At 40.6% G+C, this 22,964-nt stretch overlaps 1 protein-coding gene across 1 annotated transcript; it reads left to right on the top strand.

The window, feature by feature from the left end:
• Window positions 1–1,560: 1,560 nt before the first annotated feature.
• LOC121243747 (3-oxo-Delta(4,5)-steroid 5-beta-reductase-like) lies at window positions 1,561–3,188 on the top strand. Its single transcript, XM_041141880.1, has 2 exons — window positions 1,561–1,856; window positions 1,961–3,188. Exons 1-2 carry the CDS (start codon window positions 1,815–1,817, stop codon window positions 3,098–3,100), a joined length of 1,182 nt encoding a protein of 393 aa, XP_040997814.1. The 5' UTR covers window positions 1,561–1,814; the 3' UTR covers window positions 3,101–3,188.
• Window positions 3,189–22,964: the final 19,776 nt, after the last annotated feature.

The following is a 22,964-nucleotide window of genomic DNA, read 5'->3' on the forward strand; positions in this document are numbered from 1 at the left end:
TTGGCATTTTTTGCAAAAAAGAAGTTGAGCTAATCAAGCAGTTACCAATCAGCCAGAGTAATCAACAAGATAAGTTGATATGGAGAAACAATGCAAATGGCTGCTTTACAATGAAAAGTGCCTATCATTTACAAGGGGAATTACAAGATAAGGAAAAATGCCAAAGTTCTTTCATCAATAATCAGAGGGACCAGCAGTGGACAAAATTATGGAATATGAACTTACCTCCAGCAGCTAAGAACTTTCCTTGGAGAGCTTGCCAAAATATATTGCCTACAGAAAACAATTTGTACTAAAGGAAAGTTTTGGATAATCCTACGTGTCCAATGTGTCTTAGTGAGCCTGAAACAGTTGAACATATTTTGTGGGAGTGTGCCTCAGCAAATGATGTCTTGAGCCAACTTTTCAGGACAATTCAGAAAAGTAAGTGGTCTTATAGCAGTTTTAAAGAGTTAATAGAAGACATGTTCAACAAACTCGATAGACAAGAAATGTTGGAACTGTCTTTATCTTTCTGGACCCTATGGTGGAGAAGAAATCAATTAGTCTTTAAGAATGTTTTGTTAGATCCACAGGTTGTGATTCACAAAGTCAATCAAACGAAGTTGGATTTATGTACAGTTAATCCTAGTATTGAGCAGCACGTTAGTGTAAATACCAAAAGGTCAGATCCATGGGTTTGTCCACCTCAAGGTTTTTGTAAGGTTAATTGGGATGTGGTTGTTGATAAAAATCTTTGTAAAATAAGAATTGGGGTAGCAGTCGGAGATGATATGGGTAATTTTTTGGCAACCTTGAGGAAAAATCAAAGATCTTTGTCTGATCTGAATCTTGCTGAGGCTTTAGCTGTAGGGATTGCAGCAAAGTTTGGAGTTGAATTAGGCATGAGGATGATCATTCTTGAAGGAGACTCCATAAAGGTGGTCACTGAACTCAACCTCAAGAAGCATAATGAGAGCTACTTTGAGATGATCATTGGTGATGTTCAAGCTACAATGGCAAAGTTGGAAGCATGTAGAGTCAGTCATGTACATAAGGAAGGCAATTATGTTGCCCATAATCTAGCTAAGGCTGCTTTATATGTATCTGATTGTATTGTTAACATAGAAGAAATTCTATTATTTCATCACATCTTGTAATATTTCTTGTTATCAATGAAGGAAGCTTTTCTCAAAAAAAAAAAAGATTATATTGGACTTCGAACCATCGAAGTGACACAAAGAACTGCTCAGCTCAATTATGCAACCATCCTTGTCATGCACTATGTCAACATTTTGAAATTATGTCAAGCAATACAGACCGCTCTGTTTACGCAGTTTATCAAACTGATCTTTTACAAAATCCAAGAATCCAAAACTTGTTCATCCTCCTACAATGATGTCATGGCTGGGGTCATCTTTGTAGACTTTTGTCTTCGGAAATTTCTGCTTTTTGTTCCTCGTAAAGTCGTATGTTAGAGCAGACAGCTCCTGCATTAAACAGAAAGCTAGCTCTTTGTTAGCATCTTGGTTTCGAGTCCATCTTGTATATATATGAAACTTTGTCCATGACAAGTACCAAAATGTTCCATAACCTCCCAGAAAGCCAAAATGACGTCATGGCTGGTGTCATCTTTGAGATCGGATTTTCTGCTTTTTGTTCCACATATACAAATTAGAGCAGAGTGCTCCTGCATAATTAACCACTATAAAAGAAAGCTTAGGAATTTGGATTAATGGTCGACTGGGAGTAGCAGGACTCTTTCTTCCAACCCAACTCTCTTCTTCCTTCAATTTTCATCCTTTTGTTTCTTCCTCTCCCATATTCTCATAATCATGATCCCCTGGCTGTGGGCTAGAGCTGTTGGTGCTACAAAGGCAAAAACCTTTTTTTTTTTTTTACCAAAATGCTTAAATTCCCAATATAATACACCCACTTGCTGTTTCTTTGCAAATTAACTTAGCTTTATTGTTTTTTGCAGAATATAAACGAAGCCGAAGAAGCAGTACTACCACCAGGAAGCTACGAAAATGTGGGCCTGGTGATCGGCGTGACTGGAATCGTGGGCAACAGCCTCGCCGAAATTCTCCCTCTCCCTGACACTCCGGGAGGCCCTTGGAAGGTCTATGGCGTGGCGCGTCGTCCTCGTCCCAAGTGGAATGCGAAGCATCCAGTCCATTACATCCAGTGCGACGTCTCAAACTCAGAGGAAACCGAAGCTAAGCTTTCCCAATTAGCAGATGTCACCCACATCTTCTACGTCACTTGGGCTAACCGACAAACCGAGGCCGAGAACTGCGAGGTCAACGGCGCTATGTTCCGCAACGTGCTCCGTGCTCTGATTCCAAACGCTCCGAAACTCCGCCACATTTGCCTCCAGACGGGCACCAAACACTACGTTGGACCCTTCGAGGCGTTTGGCAAGGTCCAACCCCACGAGCCACCTTTCACGGAGGACTTGCCCCGACTGAACGTGCCGAATTTCTACTATACCCAGGAAGATATTTTGTTCGAAGAGGCGAAGAAGAAGGAAGGCTTAACTTGGTCCATCCACCGACCCAACACTATATTTGGATTTTCCCCATATAGCATGATGAACATGATAGGCACGCTTTGTGTATATGCAGCAATATGCAAGCACGAGGGGCTTCCTTTGAAGTTCCCTGGAAGCAAAGCGAGCTGGGAAGGGTACTCAGTGGCTTCAGATGCTGATCTTATTGCAGAGCAGCATATATGGGCAACAGTAGACCCGAATGCAAGGAACGAAGCGTTTAACTGCAACAACGGGGACGTGTTCAAGTGGAAGCATCTTTGGAAGGTGTTGGCGGAGAGATTTGGGATTGAGAAGTACGGATTTGAGGAGGGTGAGAAAGTTAGCTTGGTGGAGATGATGAAGGACAAGGGACCAGTGTGGGAGGAGATTGTGAGGAAGAATCATCTGCAACCCACGAAGTTGGAGGAGGTTGGGGTGTGGTGGTTTGCAGACTTGATCCTGTGTTTGGTGGGTGCGTTGGACAGTATGAATAAGAGCAAGGAGCATGGGTTCTTGGGTTTCAGGAACTCCAAGACTTCTTTAATCACTTGGGTTGATAAGATGAAAGTCCACAATATTGTACCTTGAAGGTTGTGACTTGTGAATGTCTTTGGACACGCCGTTAGTCCTTTTATTTTATGTTTTTTTTTTTCGTTTTTGGTGAGCACTTCCACGCACAAAAGATCGTTTTTGTTTTAAAATAGTCAAGAGAGTGTTGTTGTACGTTGGGTTTATAAATAAGAACATGCAAACAAAGCTTATGTTTGGTTTGGCATCTGCCCGGTAAGTATTTTCGAGGTGAAAAAAATGTACTTTGATTCGGTTTGGAGATGGACTGGAGCAAGGATAGACGTTTTTAGAACCCCCGCCCGCCCCGCTTGGGAGGGGGGGGGGGGGGGGGGGGGGGAATTTCAATTAAATACATCATTTTTATATTCTATCAAAAAATCTATAAAAAGAGTCTTTAAAGGGTAAATTTTAAAATATATAATTTTTCTCTAAATAAATTTTAAAATATATAATTTTTCCTTTTCTTTTGATTTCTCCTCAACCAGCTTTGCTTACTTTTTCTCCTCCTCTTTTCTTTTGGCAATGGAAGAATTTGTTGGTTTGGTCCTCTAATATAAAATCTGAATTCTCTAACCACAAACCAATTTTTGATTTGGCTAATTTGATTTTATATCAATCTAAGAGACTCAATCTCTAAGCAGAAAGTTGTGTTTAAATCTCTCTCTCTAAATTCACAAAAGAAGACCGTATGAGTGGGGGGAGGAGCTCAATGCTCTTTCCTCCCCTCCTCCTTCCTTCTCCATAGCGTAGAAGTCATGGATGTAATAATTATGTGTTTTTTTTCTCTTTTGGAATTAGAAATAGCTTGTTTATCGCCTTTTGGCCACCTTCAAACTACATGCGCTGAACCATTAGATTGCCGATTTACAAGGAGTAAAAAGTGATAAAAACAGTGAGGGAGTGTCTCATGCGCCATCCAAAGTGGCAAGTGGGCCTGAAGTGACATTCGTTGCCGGAGCTCCAATTGCCACACGCGTAGCTCCATCATAGGTTTAGACTAAAGATCTTTAGGATATGACCATTTACAGCCCTCCATAATAGGGGTATGGGGCCCATAGGTCAGTATAGATCTACATACTCCATAAACGCTTGCGAACATGTGATCGAATTGTTCCTCCCTTCTCACTTATCTTACAATTTTCCCTAAAATCCAGAGTTGACGCACTCTCTTATCCAAGTCTATGGAATAAGAGACGGAAGCCATCTTCAATTGCAACAATCGACCAAGAATTGGTGCAAGTGCAACCCCATCTATGACAATCTCTCACAGCTACAGTAAAAACCTTAGGCCAGCCCTTTCGAGGACTGCCTACAAAAACCATATTCATGGTTGATCTTCACTTGAACCATATTGCAATCTGTCACTAATATTTTATAGAATAATATTATATATAATTTTAGGGTGTGCAAGGTTGTTCACTCTTTGAAAAAAAATGTAGTTTATTATTAAAAATATTTTTTTTACGTGGCTTACATATTTATTTATTTATTTATTTTAAAGAGAGTGTGCGAAACTTACACTCTAAAATTGTATGAATGAAATGTACACGATGTATTTTAATGGCAAATTTCAGGGGTATAAGCAATCTTCACCAACGAACCCTCCATCAACAAAGTCAACGTAATCTCAACTAACGAACTCTCCATCAACAAAGCCAACATAGTCTCCATCGGCAAAGTTAACAAAATCTCTACTAGCAACTTACCTCTCCGCGAGGCAGAAGAGACAAGTGTAATGCCTAATGCTGCTCTACCCTCTTGTAGAGGAGTTCGAGTCGGCCCTCGGCCTCCCGAAGATAAAAACTTACCTTAATCGTGAGCGTCAACAGGCAGGAGTAGATCCAATAACTGATTGTCCGAACGACTTACCTCTCCGCAGGATACCAAAGGGAAAGGTAGGCCTAAAAGTTGTCTTATCTCTCCCGTGGCAGATAGCGGGACCAACCCCATGGCTACTCGAGTATTTTACCCCGGCCTCCGCTGCTAGGGGTGAGATTCGGCCGATTCGGACTGGAAAAACCGATCGGACCGGACTGACTCGGGACTGGGTCCGGTCGGTCTCGTTCCAATTTCTATAGGACCAAATATTTTCGGCTTGGTCCTAGTCTAGGGGTTTTTCACCCTGGGCTGGACCGAATGAACATTAATAATATATATTTTTTATTATTTATATAATTTTTATCTAACCTAATCCTATCACTAACTCACCATTAAGTAAATATTAACTAATACTAATATTTATAATTTTATACTAATCCTAATATTTATACTAATACTAATAGTCTAATATGATATAAAAAAAATACTAATAATCTAATATAGATTATAGTTATAGTTATACTAATATAGTTATACTAAATCACTATAACTAATACTAATATATAGCTATACTAATAGTCTACTATTAATACTTTTATATAGTTATACTAATCACTATAATTAACACTAATATATAGCTTGGTTTCTAAGTGTGAATGTTGTACAGAGGGATCAATTGAAGATTTAAATCATGTGTTATATGGAGGAAAAATAGCTTCAAAACTATGGCAGACAGTTTCGAATTTTTTGGGCATTCTTTTGTTTCATCTCGGTCTTGGTCTCAAGCTGTGGAAGCATGGTTAAGGAGATCCAGGAAATCCTCACAGGTGGGAAATCTATTTGGCTTGGTCCCAGCGATATTAACGTGGAGCTTGTGGTCATGGAGGTATACTGCTCGCATGGAAGGACACAAGGAGCCGTTTGATGTTTTATGGTGTAAAACAAAATATTGGATTGCCTGGATTGCTAGCCATTTGAAAGACACTAATCGTTTGTAAAAGAGGGATATTTCTATTTTGCAGGAACTAAAGTTGCCGATGGAGCCTTCCCATCCAAAGCAGGTGAGAGCAATATTTTGGTATAGGCCAAGTCATGGTTGGTTTAAATTAAATGTGGATGGAAGTAGTCTTAATAATCCTGGAGAATCTAGTGCCGGTGGAGTGTTAAGAAATCATGATGGAAAGCCACAATTTGCATTTGCGGAATATACTGTTTTTGGATCGAATAATAGAGTGGAGTTGATGGTGCTCTTATTTAGTATGAAAAGATGTAAATTGCATGTTTTTAATAATGTCATACTTGAAATGGACTTTCTTTTGATAGTTAATTGGCTGAAGGAATGTTATTGTAATGTTTGGTATTTGAAAGATTTTTGGAAGGAGATTTGTAGTCTGCTAAGGGACTTGAATGTGAGGTTTCAACATGTATTCGGAAAGGAAATTCTGTAGCAGATTGGCTTGCGCGCTTGGGTAGTAGAGGTTGCATTGAAGAGTTTTCGAATTATAATATTCCTCATTTGCTGAAAGGTATCTTGAGATCGGATCCAAGTGGCCTGCCGAATTTGAGAATTTGCTTTTGAAGTGTTCTAAGGTCTTACACGGGTTTTGGTGGTTTTAATTGGTATTTTTTCATTCATTTTCATATGCATTAAGTTTAGTAATAAGTGTTATTGGAATGACTTGTAACCATGGTATTCCTTTGCCACAAGTAAGGTTTTTTCTTGTTATATAGTCTAAATTCTAAAATTAGCTATATAGCTATAACTAATACTAATATTTATATTAATACTAATACTTTAGTCTCTAATATAGTAATGTAGAATATAATTATACTAAATCACTAATTCACCATAACTAATATTACTAATATATAACTATACTAACAGTCTAATACTAATACTATTATATAATTATACTAATACTATTATATAATTATACTAATTATAATAACTAAATCACTATAAGTCTATAATTATATATATTTAATATCAATGTATATTATATTCTTTAAAGTATAAGTATAATATATAGTACTAGTATATATTAATATATTAATATATTAACATATTATAAATTTATAATAGTATGGATAATTAAATAATTTATGCTTATTTATAATAGTATGTTAAGTCTGTATCTTTTTCAATTATGAATGTATGGATAATTAAATTATTTATGCTTATTGCTTCATATACAAAATGTAAAAAGTTGTATATAGCTCATTATGCATTAACTTAGAACTATCATAATACATTGACATACTCTAAGTTAGTAACAAAATAACAATTGACATCATCAATATAATTATAACTAAATCACTATAAGTCCATAACTATAAGTCCATATATAGTATTAATATCACTATGACTAATGACTATATCACTATGAGTTTATGACCATATATTATTATATAGTGTTAAATATAATATCACTATTAGTATGGTATATAGTATTAGTAATAATTTAGTATTAATGTATTTTTATATAATATATAATATATATTCCATAATGTATAACATATAGTTTTAGTATCACTAATGTATGAAGTAAAAGCAATTACATCTTCATCAATTACAAATATTAATACCATTAACTAATGTATGATATGAATATCAATTAAGTAACATATCATCAATTCACCATTAACTAATTATAAACATCTACATCTATAATCTAATTAAAGTTACTAGATAATTTTTTTGTAAAATACCTAAGTTGGAAGTAAATATAAAGCATGTATGGACCTATGGATAATTCAATTATTTATGCTTCATATACAAAATGTAAAAAGTTTAAATTGTTTAATATAGTTCATTAATACATTGACATACTTTAGTAACAAATTAGCAATTAACATCATCAATATAATTTTAATTAATTATTTTTTAATGAGTTAATTAAATAATCTACAATAAATAGTTTACTTAATTTTAATTTTACTAATTTAAACAATTTTTGTTATTAATTTATGTGCAAAAAATATAAAAGAATTGAATCGCATTTTAGTCATTATAGAAAACAATGCCGTTTAGTTGGGTTGCATGAAATGGCGATGTTTCACGCAACTCAGTTTATTTTTTTTCAGAACCCTAGGGGTCAAGACTCAGTCTCTACTAGGCTGCCTTCTCCAGCCCCTTCGTTGCATACCCTCCCCTCTCCAATCCATCCGTCACATCCCCTCCCACAAACCAGCCCCTCCGTTGCAACTCGTAGCCCCTGCCAGGCTGCCATCCCCAGTCCCTCTGTCGCTTCCTGGAATCAATCTGAAGGTTACTTTGTATGCCTCAATTTTATTTTGTAGTTTTTGTTGTTTCTAGATATTGTTGCATCTGCTTATTTATACATTGCAATCTCATACATTTAAACACTCATGCCTAGACTTCCGTTCTCTTCCCTTTGGGCCACGTCCGTCCTAACGCGTACTGCTCATTCAGGCCCTGTGAGAGGATGGGGATGCATAAAAATTAAAATGAGTTGATGACTCGTAAACATTACTTCATACGGTTAAAATATAACAACATAGGTTTTCATTAATGCATTCATTATATCATACATACTATACATGCATGCATGTGTGTGTTCGTTCGTTTGAAAACATTACTGGACTGGGTTTTTCTTTAAAAATGAGCTTTCTTTTCGTAAAACGTTTCTTCCGTCAGTGCCTTCATTTCTTAAAAAATGCGATGCATTCATGCATTTATACATTCTTTCTTATCATTTTCATTGGCCGGTACACACTATTACGCCCCGTGTGTTGCGGTTAGTGGTCTTCCTTTGAACCTTGACTTCGCCTATGGCCACGGGTTAGGAATCTCCTTTCACTCAGGGGGTGGCACTTGGTGTACTATCAGAACTACTTACCTAGCATTGCAATGTGCCCATTCATTGGTACTCTTTTCATACATTCATGTGGCCGTTATGTATTTTCACACATTAAACATTCAGTCATTTCATTCAGTCCATTCTTTCAGTTCAATTCTTTCAATCCTTTTTTTCAGTTCATTTCAGCTCTATCTTTCATTTAACAGTTCATTCATGGAAAATGTCATTTAAAAGCGTGGGCTTAAACATCATCTTTCGTCATCTTTCGTGCCATCCATAAAGCATCAGTTCATTAGGGCATTTTAACATTAGTTCATAGGGACCATTTTAAAACACTTTCTTCGCATCAATCAAAGAATCAATTAAAGCTCAAGGCACAAGCCTCGACATTTCTTTTCGTGAAAAATACATACAATAGGTACAGCGTATAGTCATCCGTTCATATGCATACAATTAATACTTTGGGTGCGTAAAAAGGGGCTGCCAAGGAGGGGCCGTACATATGTATAACTTTGAACACTTATACTTAGCATGTTTTTCGTAAAACATCTTTCGTGTCATTTAGCAAGGAGAAAGCGTTTCATTTTCGTTTCTTGTATTTTAGAAAACTTTAGAAGAGTATGAACGTAATACTTACCTGGACTCCATGATACTTTCATATCATGCAGTATATTCATGTGCGTGTCAGATGGCAACCTACATGCATACACATAACCTTAGCGTCATTCTCCATCTAATGCTAAGCAATTTAAACCATAAATAAAGCTACACATCACTTGGAACACTCTCATTCTATCCCCTGCTCTTACGTACCCTTTATTTATGCTAAAACATTCTGGGTTCGTTTACGGTTGCTACCTCTTCCAAACTTGACGTTCTACTTTGAGTACTCATCCCCTAAGGTGAACCCATGATTCACCTTAGGATTAAGACACTAAATCCTTCATCTTACTCTTCTTACCAACCACATTCTGACGCATGATTCCGACAGATGGAATCACGTATCCCAATCCTAGACAATACACACGTCACTATCTTCATACACTTTAGCTCACACTAAATCCTCATTCCCATCCATACACGTCACACTGCTCTAAGCCAACTCTGAGGCTTAAGCATAGTGTAACTATGTTTAGGACAGATTACCCATTACATATGGTGAACCTGTCTGGCACATGTGTCCAACCAGATTACACACGACCTTACCCCCTTATCACTTAAGACCAACATATAATACGTTGATCACCTGCTTGTGTAAACCAGCACCATACTCCAATACCAACCTTATATTAACTTGGCTAGCATGACTCTTCATGCTATCCATCCATTTTAATAGTTCATCCCAACACTTAACACGACAAGATTCCATTCACAACCACGCCTTACGTCACGTCATATAGCTCGAGATTACTCCCAAGCTACACCGTGACCGTGTCACGTCACCTGACATCCTGCTATGCCATTTCTACGCCAACTCCTAACTCATTACGAGTACGATTCCTCCCATACTCCTATCACATCGTGACATCTTGTCACGATCCCTGCTATGTCATTCCTAAGCTAACTCCTCACCTATCATAAGCACGACTGCTGGTAACCATGTCACTTCGTAACATTCCCCAGTCATATTTCCGCTGCGCACTCTTACACTTGTTCTTCTATTTCACCCATACTCCCAGCCATGAGTCAACTACATGGTGACACTCGTCACCTCAGACTACAGGCTACACCATCACTACTTCGGAACACTGTTCTACAATTCCCGACCCTACTCATCATGCTATACGCCCATCAACCACACAATCATCCTTATCTCTACGACACGCCACGCGGTGTGTCGCTGCACCTCCTGGAGTACACTCCACGTGTACTCCTTCTTACACGCTACGCCACATCACCACTATAGCGTACATGCCATATGGTGCATTACTCCATCACATGGAGTACACTTCGCGTGTCCTCCCTTCATACACGCTACACCACACAGAGTACACTCAGCATGTACTCTTCTCATCCCACAATATGCCAGGAGAGTATGTTTTATATATATTCTCCTTATCCCACACTACGCCACGAGAGTACATGCTTTCTTCCCAATCCACATGACGCCATGCCACCATTACAGCACATATTCCACAACCACACTACACAACACTTCACAGCACACTCTTCAACTGCGCCCAACACTTCATTACACATCACATCGCAATACAACGAACTTCACAATACTAACAGCATAGTGTACAACCTAATCAACTAATTAATATCTAACATAAATAATGGGGGATAGAGGGTTATATCATCATCGGGGTTAACCCGTGCATTGTTCACTATCCGTCATGATTGATGACGTCGGAAGGGTCGTACGTGGCTGCTAACCCACGTACAGTGGCTGTCTTGGCCATTAAAGGTGGCTAGAGGTGCGGGTCTAAGTGTAGGTGGGTTAGGTCGTGGTTCTGGAATGGTGGTCTCATGGTGGTGCCGAGGTGGCACACGTTGGAGACATAGCGACTCGTGGAGGAGCTAAGGTCGTGGGTCTCAAAATGGGAACTCGGAGGGAGGCTCGGCTGGTCATGGCTGGTCATGGAGGAGCTGAGGGAGGTGCGGTGGAATTTATGGTGGTACTGGGGTGGCGCCACGGTGGTCCACAACGGTGGATCTAGGCCGTGAAGTGGAGAGGAGCCGTGGGAGAGTGAGGGAGTTAGGTGGCTCGGCTGGACCTAGGAGTGGCTGGGGGTGGTCGCCGGTGGAAGGGGAAGCTCTTGGTGGTGATGTAGTGGTTGTGGGAGGCGGAGCTCTGCCACGGGTATGGAGAACCCGTGCATCGAAGGAGCTCCGTGTGGCTGAGGAAGGGGCTATGGGCTTCGGGCCAAGGAGAGAAGGAAGGGGAAGGGAAGGGGAAGCTTGTGGTGGTGCTCGATGGGGCTAGAACCAGCGCACGAAGGCGCTAGGGTCGTCGGTGGCCTTGAAGCCGCGTAAAACCCATTTATGGGTTGGGTGTGTACGTGCAACGGAAAGGGAGAGAGAGGTTGTGGTGGAACTTGGGTTCCATGGAAGGGGTTCACCGGTGAGAGGGGAGGCAGTTGGTGGTGGTGTGGTGGCCTGGGTGGCTACGTACGGTGGCTTTAGGAGCTGCACACGGTGAAACCGTGCGTGAGAGGCTGTGTGCATGCATGGGGGAGAACGACTGCAAGGTGGGAGCTGGGTTTGTTGGTGGGAGCTCGTTGGCGTGATGGGACGTTGGTGGTGGTGGCGGTGAGGCCAGGCGGCGTGTGGCAGTGCCGAGCTGGGCTATGGAAGAATCGAGCGAGAGGGGGGTGGCGTACGTCATACTCGTGAGGTAGAGGGAGCAGAGAGAAAGGGGAGGGAAAAGTGAGGGAGAAAGAGAGAGGGTATGGGTTTTAATCCTGATCCTTTCGTCTTGGGATCTATAAAATGATCTAACGATAAGATTTAAATACTGATTTGAAAATGCGTAAATATAAACTTAATTAAAAGCACTAATAGGAATTAAGGTAGAATATTATTTGAACTAAACTTTAGTTTATAAGACAATATTCCTTCATCATTAATAAAATGATGAAGTCTTATTTAATATCTTTAAGGAATAAAATCATTTAATTTAATTAGAGTTTTAACATAATTTCAAATCACATAGTATTTTAAATAACTTGAATCATTTTAATAAATGATATTAAAATGATTTTCGATAATTATAATATTTTTGGAGCTTTTCAAAAATATTATAATTGCCTTATTTAAAATCAAGGTTAGTTCAATAACCCTGAAAATACTCTATATAAATATTTTCAGTGCATTTAAAATACTGGACGTACTTTAGAAATCACAAAGTATCTTTAAAAACACGCCATCGGGGTTCAGCATGCATAACGAGGCTCGCATTCGTTAGAGAGAAGGAGCAGACTATTGCATAATTTTCTTTCTCGAAATTTGCTTACATTAGAAGAATGAGCGTACGTACAAAGGAAGGAGTGGGGAGTTACAAGGTCCCTAATAGTGCAATATGTTAAATGAAAATATATAGTATTTCAACCATTGAAATACTATCTACTATTTTTATATGTTAAACATGGACCCATGCATGATGCATGAGCTTCCATGCTTGTTGAAGCCAAAAACTTATGAAGGATTTCAGTTAATTACACACACAAACACACACATATATATATAGGTCATGTGTATAAAGCATGAGCTGATGATCATTTGCATAAAGAATGATCTAATTATTAGATTACATTGAATCTAATTAGATTACAACTTGAATACAATTCCAGTACCCGGCCTTTAATTGACCCTTGAATCTCGGACTAATTAGTGAGCTCTCAATTTTCAAAGCATCTTCTTTGATTTCTCAATAAAGTAACTTTGTCTTGAAAGCATTATTTCTTTTAATGGCAAGCATTTGATTACTTCTTACTCTCATTATTTTTCTAGATGGAGTCTTCTACAAAAGCCTCCCATGCGGGGCACCAGAGAGAAAGGTAGGCCTAAAGGTTGCTTTATCCCTCCTACGGCAAAGTGCGGGTCAGTCCTCAGCCACTCAAGGAGAAAAGACTTACCTTCCTCGTACGTGTCAACAGGCAAGAGCTAGTCCAATAACAAACTGCCCGAACGACTTACCTCCCCTCGGGATACCAAAGGGAAAGGTAAGCCTAAAAGTTGTCTTATCCCTCCAGCGGCAGGGAGCGAGAACAGCCACATAGCTACCCGAATAACTTACCCTGGCCTCCATTACGACGAGGTGTGGGATTAGCACTAGCCTGACCCAAACTTACCTTTTCCTGTGATGTCAAAGGGCGGGACGGGTCCAACAACATACTTCTCGAACAACCAACCTTCCGAGAGGAACAAAGGGACGGGTTGATTTTGAGGCCTCCTTGTCCGTCCCACGAAGAAGAGTGGGTCTGGCCTTGAGGCTACCCGAATATTTACCTCGACCCCATCGCGGCGAAGGAGCGGACCAGCCACGTCGTTGTCTAAATTACCTCCTCAGGGAGCAAAGGGGTGGTTTGGCTTGAGGAGTTCCGAACCCTCCCCAATGGAGTGCGGGTAGTCCTTAGCTACCCTAAAATGAAGATTTACCTTCCTCGTTAGCGTCAACAGGTGGGAGCAGGTTCAATAACAGACTGCTTGAACAACTTACCTCCCCGCATGATACCAGAGGTAAAGGTAGACCAAGAGGTTGCATTATCTCTCTCGCGGCGGAGAGCAGGACTAGCCCTATGGCTTTCCAAATTACTTACCCGAATCTCTGCTACGACGAAGTGTGGGACCAGCGCCAGCCTGACCCAAACTTACCTTTCCCTGCAGTGTCAATGGGTGGGAAAGAGTCCAGTAACAAATTGCCCGAACAGCTTATCTCCTACGGGAAACGACGGGATGGGCTAAGCCTGAGGTTGCCTTGTCCCTCCCGTGAAGGAGAGCGGGTCAAGCCCCGAGTACTTACCTCGACCCCCATCACGGTGAAGGAGAGCACTAGCCACATTGCTATCTGAATCACCTTCCGGGGGACAAAGAGGCAGTTTGACATGAGGCATTCCGACCTCTTCCCAACGGAGTGCGGGCTGAGTCTATTAACCGTCCGAATAGTGCATCGAAAAGCATGGACATCAGCAGCACGAACATCGGCAACATGGCATAAAAACAGCAAGCGCAGTACAACATAGGCCAGGAGGCCTAGGTTTGCAAAATTAACTTTTGCCCTTAAGGATAAAATAATGATATCATCCTTGTTTTCCAACTAAGGATCAAATATGAAATGTCAATGGGCAAAATCCTAAATTGCCTATAAGGTTTACCTCCCTGTGGACCAAGTATACATGTTGAGCCAGATGCTGCCTTTTTTCCCAGCGATAGAGAACGGGATCAACCCCACAGCTACCAGAGGGAAGGGCATGGAGATGACTGCATGCCCCAATGAAGCACAGCGACTCAAAATGGAAGAATTGCATGCCCCAGTAAAATACAACGACTCAAAAATGGAAGATTAAAAAGATTAGGTGGGGTAAAGCCCAATCGAAGGACGGACAACGAGAAGAGGAAATCAGCACAATTAGAATGCGGGGAAACATTGGTCTTGTCAGAAAAAATTGCTAAAGGCCTCAGGAGAAAGACGAATCCCATTCCTAACTGTCCAAATGGCTTACCTCCCCATGGACCAAGGAGATGAGCTGAGCAAGAAGCCGCCTTGTCTCCTAGCGTTAGAGAGCGTGATCAGCCCCCATGACTACTTGAAGAATCGATCTCCGCCATCATCATGATAAAAAGCAGTCCGGCCTGCTTATATCCAACTTCACGGCCACGACGCTACTCGGGAGGGGCACAAAAAATGGAAGGAAGAAAGGTCTAGGCGAGGTAAAGCACGTTTGGAAGACTCACTATGAAAAGAGAAAGTCGGTGTAAGAAAAAGGTGAAGAGACATCAGCTACAACAAACAAAGTCGCAGAAAACCTCGAGAGAGCAACTACTTAATGAAGGCAAATATAGTATAAACAGGAGGGCCATCGAGCCACGAGGTTGTCAAGAAAAGGCTAGGCGTATGGGGGTTGGAATTCCTACGCCGTGGAAACCCCCAGCCGGCCCAAAAAAATACAAAAAGAAGAAGAAGACCAAAAAGACGAAAGAAAATGCACAAAGACAAACAGTCGGACACAACAACATATAAGGTAATATCATTAATCATCACAAGTTATGACATGAAGTTGCAAAATTACAAAGGACAAGTACTTACAACATGAAGCTGCAAAATTACAAAGGACGAGTTACAACCTGAAGCGACTAATTAGAATGAAGCCACAGAATTACAAAGGACGAGTAACAACCTGAAGCGACTAATTGCAATAGCGAATAACAGAAGCCAACCAAGTGCAATAGAAAGTTGTAAGGTGGGGCGAACCAGAGCCTAGTCAAATCACATTCTGGTGGAAGTGGTAGGCAGAGATCTCCATCACTACGACGTGCCAATAATGCCCGAGCTTTCCTAAAAAAAAATCAACAAGGATGTAATAAGACAACTAATTGAGTTGTACGGTGACAGGGATTGCCCATAACGCCACCAGACACCATCTGCCAGCCGAGGAGAGGTATGAGAAACTGTTGGAGGAGGTGAAGACAGCAGATAGGAACCACCTTAAAAAAGAGCTCAATAAGTAAAAGGACGAGAACGAGGAGAGCTCCATAAGCAAAAGGACGAGAATGAAAAGACAAAGAGGAGGTTTGAGGCCATAACACCAGAGAAGAGCAAGAAGATCTGCCTGGAAAGAGCCATGCGGCTTGCAGCCGAGGTGAGTCCACTTTCAGTAAGCAGGTTCCCAATGAGGCTACCACCAAGGGAACTTGGAATTAGACCCTTCCTGAAAAGAGCACCCCGCTCCAGAGACTCCTTACACGAAGAAAGTTCCCCTACACATAGGACCCTCAGGTCGCATCGAGGATTCTAAAGAATGTGAGTCTTCATCCGCTCGAAGTCGTCGGTATAACTGAAGTGCCATGCGTCGTCGCAAATGCCATGGACATATGACAACTCCTCCTATAGACTATTGATGGTAGCATCACAAGCCCCGAAGACCCTCCTGGCCTCAGCTTGGTCAGCCTCCAAATCCCTCCTCCGTTTCCTCTCATCTTCCAGGGCTTTTCTCTTGTCCTTCAAAGACTTGGAAACCTTCATGTACTCCCCCTGACATCCACTTGTACTACCGTTCGTTAGAGTCTCGCTGCTTGCGTAACTCCAAGTTCTCAGCTTGCAACCGCTAAAGGTCCTGCTGATAGGTTTCAAGAGACTGTTGTAGCACTTCCTTCACCTCGAAAGCAAGCACGGCCTCGAGGCGAAGAGTATCGACCTTGCCCTGGGATCTCAACAAGTCGACGAGGGCCTCCTCAGCCTCTTCTTTCTACTTCTGCTTCTTCACCACACAGTCTAAGGCCAACTGTGCAAGCGAACAAAGTGCTCGGTTCTCGCTCATCACCTCTTCTCGGCAATCCACGATGAAAGCCGCCAAATGCTCCAGCCCCTACCATAGAAATCTAAATCAAGATCAAGAAAGGAAACAAACGAAGAGTCAGGCGAGTTTGTAAGTAAAGATTGTAGTCCATCGAATGGCCTCTTAAGTTTGCCATCCATCTAGCGGATGCGGTCAACGCGGCTTACAGAAGATGTCGGCCTAAAGTCTATCGGAACCTCATCGACAACCTCATCGCCCTCCCCCTCGTCAAGAGCACCCATCGTCACCTCCTCAGCCGAAACGACAATCCCCACCACTTCGACATCGTCGGAGGAGACGACTTCGATCGTGGGAACGGTTTCGACAAGATCACCTTGAACCGGCGGCACGAAGTGAGGGAGATCCACTATTGTCACCATCTTCTTGGGAGCCGACGGTTTGGACAGGATAACGAGCACCATTACAGAAGAACCCCCAGGAGGAATGGGAACGTTCTCAAAATCATATCTGACGTGGGAAATCCTCTGGGACTTTTTTCCTTTCCCCTCCACAAGCGGACTAGGGAGCGACTATGGGCTCGCGACGTGACCAGCCTTATTACAAAGCCTATGTCGAGTGCAAATTGGCCGAGAGAGCCAAATATTGACAAAGGTTATCCTTAGCCAGCAGAGCCTCCGAATAAATGTCGTTTGGATGTGCCTCCACCCAAGCTCGAATGACCTGGAGTTTAAATGCCTCCTCTAGGGTCGGGCTAGGTCAATGACCCTTATCCTCCATCCACGGTGCCCCATATGGTAAAAACATGAAATTGACACTTAATGGTCTGCCCAATAGGAAACTCCCATCCATCGCCCGACAAAAAGAAGAATCGATGACTATACCCTTTCACGACAGTATGTTGCGCCTCCAACTGAACCAACTCTGAGACTGGCTGGAAGCCGTAAATGTGCCGACCCTTCCTCAAAATGTTGTGGGTGAGGAAGAGCACACACGTTGTGATGCCAAATAACATTAGTTGGACCCAGCCTACTCTGCGCCAAATAACATAGCACGAAACGAAAATCCTCCACGCATTGTGAGGGAGTAGAGAAGGCGCCAACTCGAAGAAGGCCAACACTTCTCGCACTGATCAACAGAAGGACAGCCTAAGGCCACAGGGGAACATGGCATGGTACACCTTGACCTTGGTGCCAAAGCCCTCAGAGTCTACCACCCCTTCGGCAGGAGAGGGCACCATGAGCTTCACCTTTGAAAAACCTTATAGGTCTCCTTCAATGACTCCAATTCTGCAAGGGTCACCACCAATCGCCACGAACAACCAGCGAACTCTTCCAGAACGATGCCGCCCTGGCCACCAATGGCTCGTGTATCATCGGAGGGCCCAACCGATCCAGAAGAACGCGAAGATTTCTTCAAGGCCATTAGCAACCAAAAGAAAAATAAATGAAATTAGGAGGGGAACTAGAAGAGAACGATTCAAAGGAAGAGTCTAAAAACGGGAAAGGAACGTAAAGAACAAAGTAGAAGAGGGGATAAGTGAAGTGGACTACCACATGGGAGGAAAGGGCTTTATATAGGCGAGATTAATGGTTGACCTCCCAAGGCAATTGAACTCCACGTGTCCCCCAAAGTACCAGAATCCCTTTTAGTATGACCAAGGGAGTAAAGAAAGAACTCCCCTCAGACCTATGAGAGGAATTGACGGTTAGCTGTAAGGGAATTTTCCCTACTTCACAAAGCCCACTAGGCTTCGGCCCAATAACCAGCCACAAGGTCCTAAGACCACCCATAAAGCAAGGTGCTTGACAGGGAAATTGATCAAGACTGACAGACCAGTCTGACATCGTACGACCACGTTCCAGACCTGGGAACTTGTACAAAACATGGCAGAAAATATGGAGAATCCTTGATCCACTAACATGGGAATATCAACGGCTCACAAAGGATAAAAGCAAGGCTAGGGAACCACGCCGCATTAATGACACTACTACCAAGCTACATGCCACATTGATGGTGTCATTGATAAGCCACACTGCATTAAAAGACTCTGACAAGAGGAACAGTATGAAGGGCACAGACACCGTACAGACAAACACGATCTACCCCCCTCCCAGACTCATGACATAAATAGGAAGCCCCAGTTACGAGAAACTCTCTCTGATCCTTAAATTCTCTCGCTTATTTACAAACTTTCAAGAGAATTTATTAACTTTAGCGTCGGAGACTCCTTGCCCCTAGATCGCCCTCTCCTAGTTGCCTCATTTCCTATCTTTTGCAAGCCCAAGTTCGGAAGATTTTGGCCTAAAGATGTGTGAAACACAACGTTAATACTTATGTTATGACATAACTTATGTTAATCAATCTCTTATTGTTTTGAATATAGCATGGCTTGAAGAATCTAAAAATACAATTCTAATATGGGTTTTTTTTAATATGTATTTTATGTTAGGTCGGTTGATTCAACTGGTGGTTTACTCTTTCTCATTGTGTTATTTGTTAGTTTTTTTTTTTAACTTCACTAATTCATTGATAAACTGTGCTAAAGCACAGGGTAAATACATTTTGGAGACTCCTCTAATTCATCTATACATTCAGTTACTAACAAAGCATCTTTTCCCAACTTATGAGCAACTAAATTGCCCTCTCTGTGTACATGCCTAAAGTAACATGAATTGAACTGAAACATCAACAATTTAATGTCTGAGATAATCATTCCAAAATAGTTGTTCTGCTACTGCCTCTGTTGAATTGCCTTGACTACCAACTGTGAGTCACCTTCCATTACCACATTCGGCATACCCAATTCAAGGCAAAAAATGATTGCTTGAAGAGTAGCTCTTGCTTCTGCTATTGGAGGGTCTAGGATGGTAGTCTGTTTCTTCCTCATTGTTTCCAAAAAGTTTCCTTGCTCATCTCTAACAGCCCAATTAATTTTGGAAAAATCTTGTGGAGGACATTCCCAATTAATTCTTCTTATATTAGCAAAAATGTTGATGTTGAGGTCCTTGGAATTTGCAGCAGCCAAGTCAGTCTTCATTTGATTAATTTTGTTTATCACTTTTGGTTCAACTAAAATGTTGCAAAAGACTAGCTCATTCCTCCTCAACCATAAATTCCAAAAGGTCAAAAAGAGCTTCACCATTCCTCCCTTGTCAAGCTTTTGAAGCATTTCCTGCAAGATCTTTTTGAAACTTCCTTTTGATGGTTGACTTTTCTGAATCTTCCTAGAGATAACACCCAATACATCAGATGCAGATACACAATCCCACAAAATATGTTCAATTGTCTATGGTTCTTGAAGGCACATTGGACATGTCGAGTCTTTCAAAATTTTCTTTTTACACAAGTTAACTTTAGTAGGCAAAATATTTATACAACCTTTTCACAAAAAGTTCTTAGTAGCTGGCATAATTGGTAGATTACACAACTTGGTCCAATCTTCACTTAGAAATGTTTTGCATGAGGTTTCAGGTTGTTTCCTTGCTTGCATCTCCCTTTGCATATGATATGCACTCCGCATTGTGAATCCGCCATGTGTATTGCCTTTCCACATTAATTGATCTGGTTGTCTATAGTAACTGATTGGAATCTGAGTAATTAGATCGGCCTCTTTATTATTAAAGACATCTTTGATTAAAGAGACATTCCATTTCCTAATGTCTTCATGAATGAGTGTATTCACAATAGCTTATATTCCCAACAAATTAATACCATTTTAAGGCTTGAACAAAATAGGTTAGGGAGCTAAGGATCTGACCAGATTTTAGCAAAACTTCCAGTACTATTCTCCATTTTAGGCCTTGTTGCAACAATTCCCTAGCTGATAAAATACTCCTCCATATAAATGAAGGACTACTTCCCATTTTTGCTTTAAAGAAATCTGAGTTAGGAAAGTAGTTTGATTGCAACACTTTAGAGACTAGGGAATTAGGATGTTTGAGCATCCTCCAAACTTGTTTTGCTAATAAAGCAAGGTTAAAGTGTTCAAATTCCTGAAACCTAAGACCCCCAATTTTCTTTGACTTTCCCATTTGAGACAAACTCATCCAACTTAGCTTTCTTTCTTGGTTGACTTGACCCCACCAATACCCTGTCATTTGCCTATTGAATTGTTTTAGCAATCCTTTAAGGAATTTAAAGACTTTCATTGCATATGTTCGGATGGCTTGAAGAACAAATTTTATCAACACTTCCCTTCCTGCCTGTGATAGCAATTTGAATTGCCAATTGCTTAATTTAATTCTAACTTTGTCTAGGATTTCTTTGAAGCCTTGATTTCTTGATCTTCCTATCAAATTTGGAAGTCTTAGATATTTCTCACAAGAGGTTGTAATTCTGACCCCTGCTACACAAGTAATATTGTCCTTTGTTGCTCTTGGTGTGTTCTTGATGAAGAAAATGGAAGATTTTTTTCTATTCAATCTTTGCCGTAAAACAAATTCATAACTGCCTAAGAGATACAACAATCTACTCAATTCCAATGAAGAGGCCTTACAAAAAAGCAAACAATCATCTGCATAGAACAGATGATTTAAATTCATTTGACCCTTGGCTAATGGAAGATCTGTGATCAGTCTATCTCTTGTAGCCTTGTTGAGCATTTGACTTAAAGCTTCTGAACAAATGTTGAATAAATAGAGGGACAAAGGGTCCCCCTGTCTAATACCTCGAGTTGGAATAATCTTAGATTGTGGAGTTCCATTGAGTAAAATCGAATAGGAAATAGTGGTTACACACTTCAAAATCAATTCTATCCATTTTCTAAGAAATTCCATTTTGTCCATCACCCTTTTAATAAAACTCCATTCTAGCCTATCATAGGCTTTACTCATATCCAACTTAAGTGATGTATATCCATTTTTTCCTTTTATTTTGTTCTGCATAAAGTGCAGTGCTTCAAAAGTAACAATAACATTGTCTGCTATAAGCCTTCCTTGAACAAAGGCAGATTGAGTTGGAGATATGATGTGAGGCAAAATATTTTTCAATCTACTAGCCAACATCTTTGCCATGATTTTGTATAAAACATTACACATACTAATGGGTCGATACTGTGTCACAGCTTTAGGATCTTTTGATTTTGGTATCAAGACTAAAAAAGTCTCATTAATAACACTATCCCAAGTGTTTGTATTTAAAGCCAATGTAATAGCTTCACAGAGATCCGTACCTATTGAGTTCCAATTCTGTTAAAAAAACCAGTTGAGAAAACATTTGGCCCTGGAGAACTCATAGGATTCATGTTTAAGATAGCTTCCTTCACTTTTGCATGCTCAAATTTTTTGGTCAGAATAGAGTTCATTTCTTCAGTAATCAAAGAAGTGATGAATGCCACACTTTATTGTTGTCCCAATGGATGAGAAGTATTGTACAAAAGAGAAAAATAGTCTTGAAAGGTATGAGTAAAGCCTTCTGAAGTAGTATGATTACAACCAGCTTCATCAGTTATATTTTTTTATAGCATTATTTTTCCTCCTTTGAGAAGCATAACTGTGAAAATATCTTGTGTCCCTATCCCCCTCTTTGAGCCATTTTATTTAGACCTTTATTTCCATTTGACTTCCACTTGCTCTATACTGAGATTAGCAAGTTGCTGAATCTATCTAATTTCAACCTAATTTGATCATGTGTTCATCTCTTTCAACTGTTTAATAAGACTTAACTTGTGTTCAATATCTTGAGTTCTTTCCCTCTCTTGATTTTTGTTCCAGTCAATTAAGCAGCCTTTACACTTACCAAGTATGTGAGCTAGTGTATTCATGGACCTATCCACAGTAACATTTTTTTCCCATTCTTCTCATATCATTTCCTTGCAAGAATTATTAAGACCCCGACTAAGCTCATACCTAAACAGCCTTTGTCTTCTGTGAACATGTTGTACTTGAGTGCTCAAATGTATTAACAGTGAACTATGATCAGAAGAACATGTTACTACATTAGATACTTGAATTGCTTGAAACAAACCTATGCATCGAGTGTTTGCAAGAACTTTGTCTAGCCTTTCTTTGGTAAAATTAGGTCCTTCTCTATTATTTGACCATGTATATTTTGTGTCAATATAGCCCATGTCACTTGAATCCCTGTCTTGCATAGCTTGTTTGAAAGCTTCCATATGAGATAAAAGTCTTTGAGGTCCCATACTTCTCATGGTAAAAGAGAAGTTCATTAAAGTCTCCCAACACAACCATGGTTCACTCTCCTTAGGTTTCAACATCCTTAAAAGTTCCCAACTCCCCTATCTTTTTGCAGTAATTGGATCCCTATAAAATCCAGTGAGAATCA

Source organism: Juglans microcarpa x Juglans regia, chromosome 8D (genome assembly GCF_004785595.1).
Source record: "Juglans microcarpa x Juglans regia isolate MS1-56 chromosome 8D, Jm3101_v1.0, whole genome shotgun sequence".
Classification (NCBI taxonomy): domain Eukaryota; kingdom Viridiplantae; phylum Streptophyta; class Magnoliopsida; order Fagales; family Juglandaceae; genus Juglans; species Juglans microcarpa x Juglans regia.

Coding starts and splice junctions, on each gene's coding strand:
- LOC121243747 (XM_041141880.1), top strand. CDS start 1,815: ATGATCCCCTGGCTGTGGGCTAGAGCTGTTGGTGCTACAAAG. Junction 1,857..1,960: donor GAGCTGTTGGTGCTACAAAG/GCAAAAACCTTT, acceptor TGTTTTTTGCAG/AATATAAACGAAGCCGAAGA.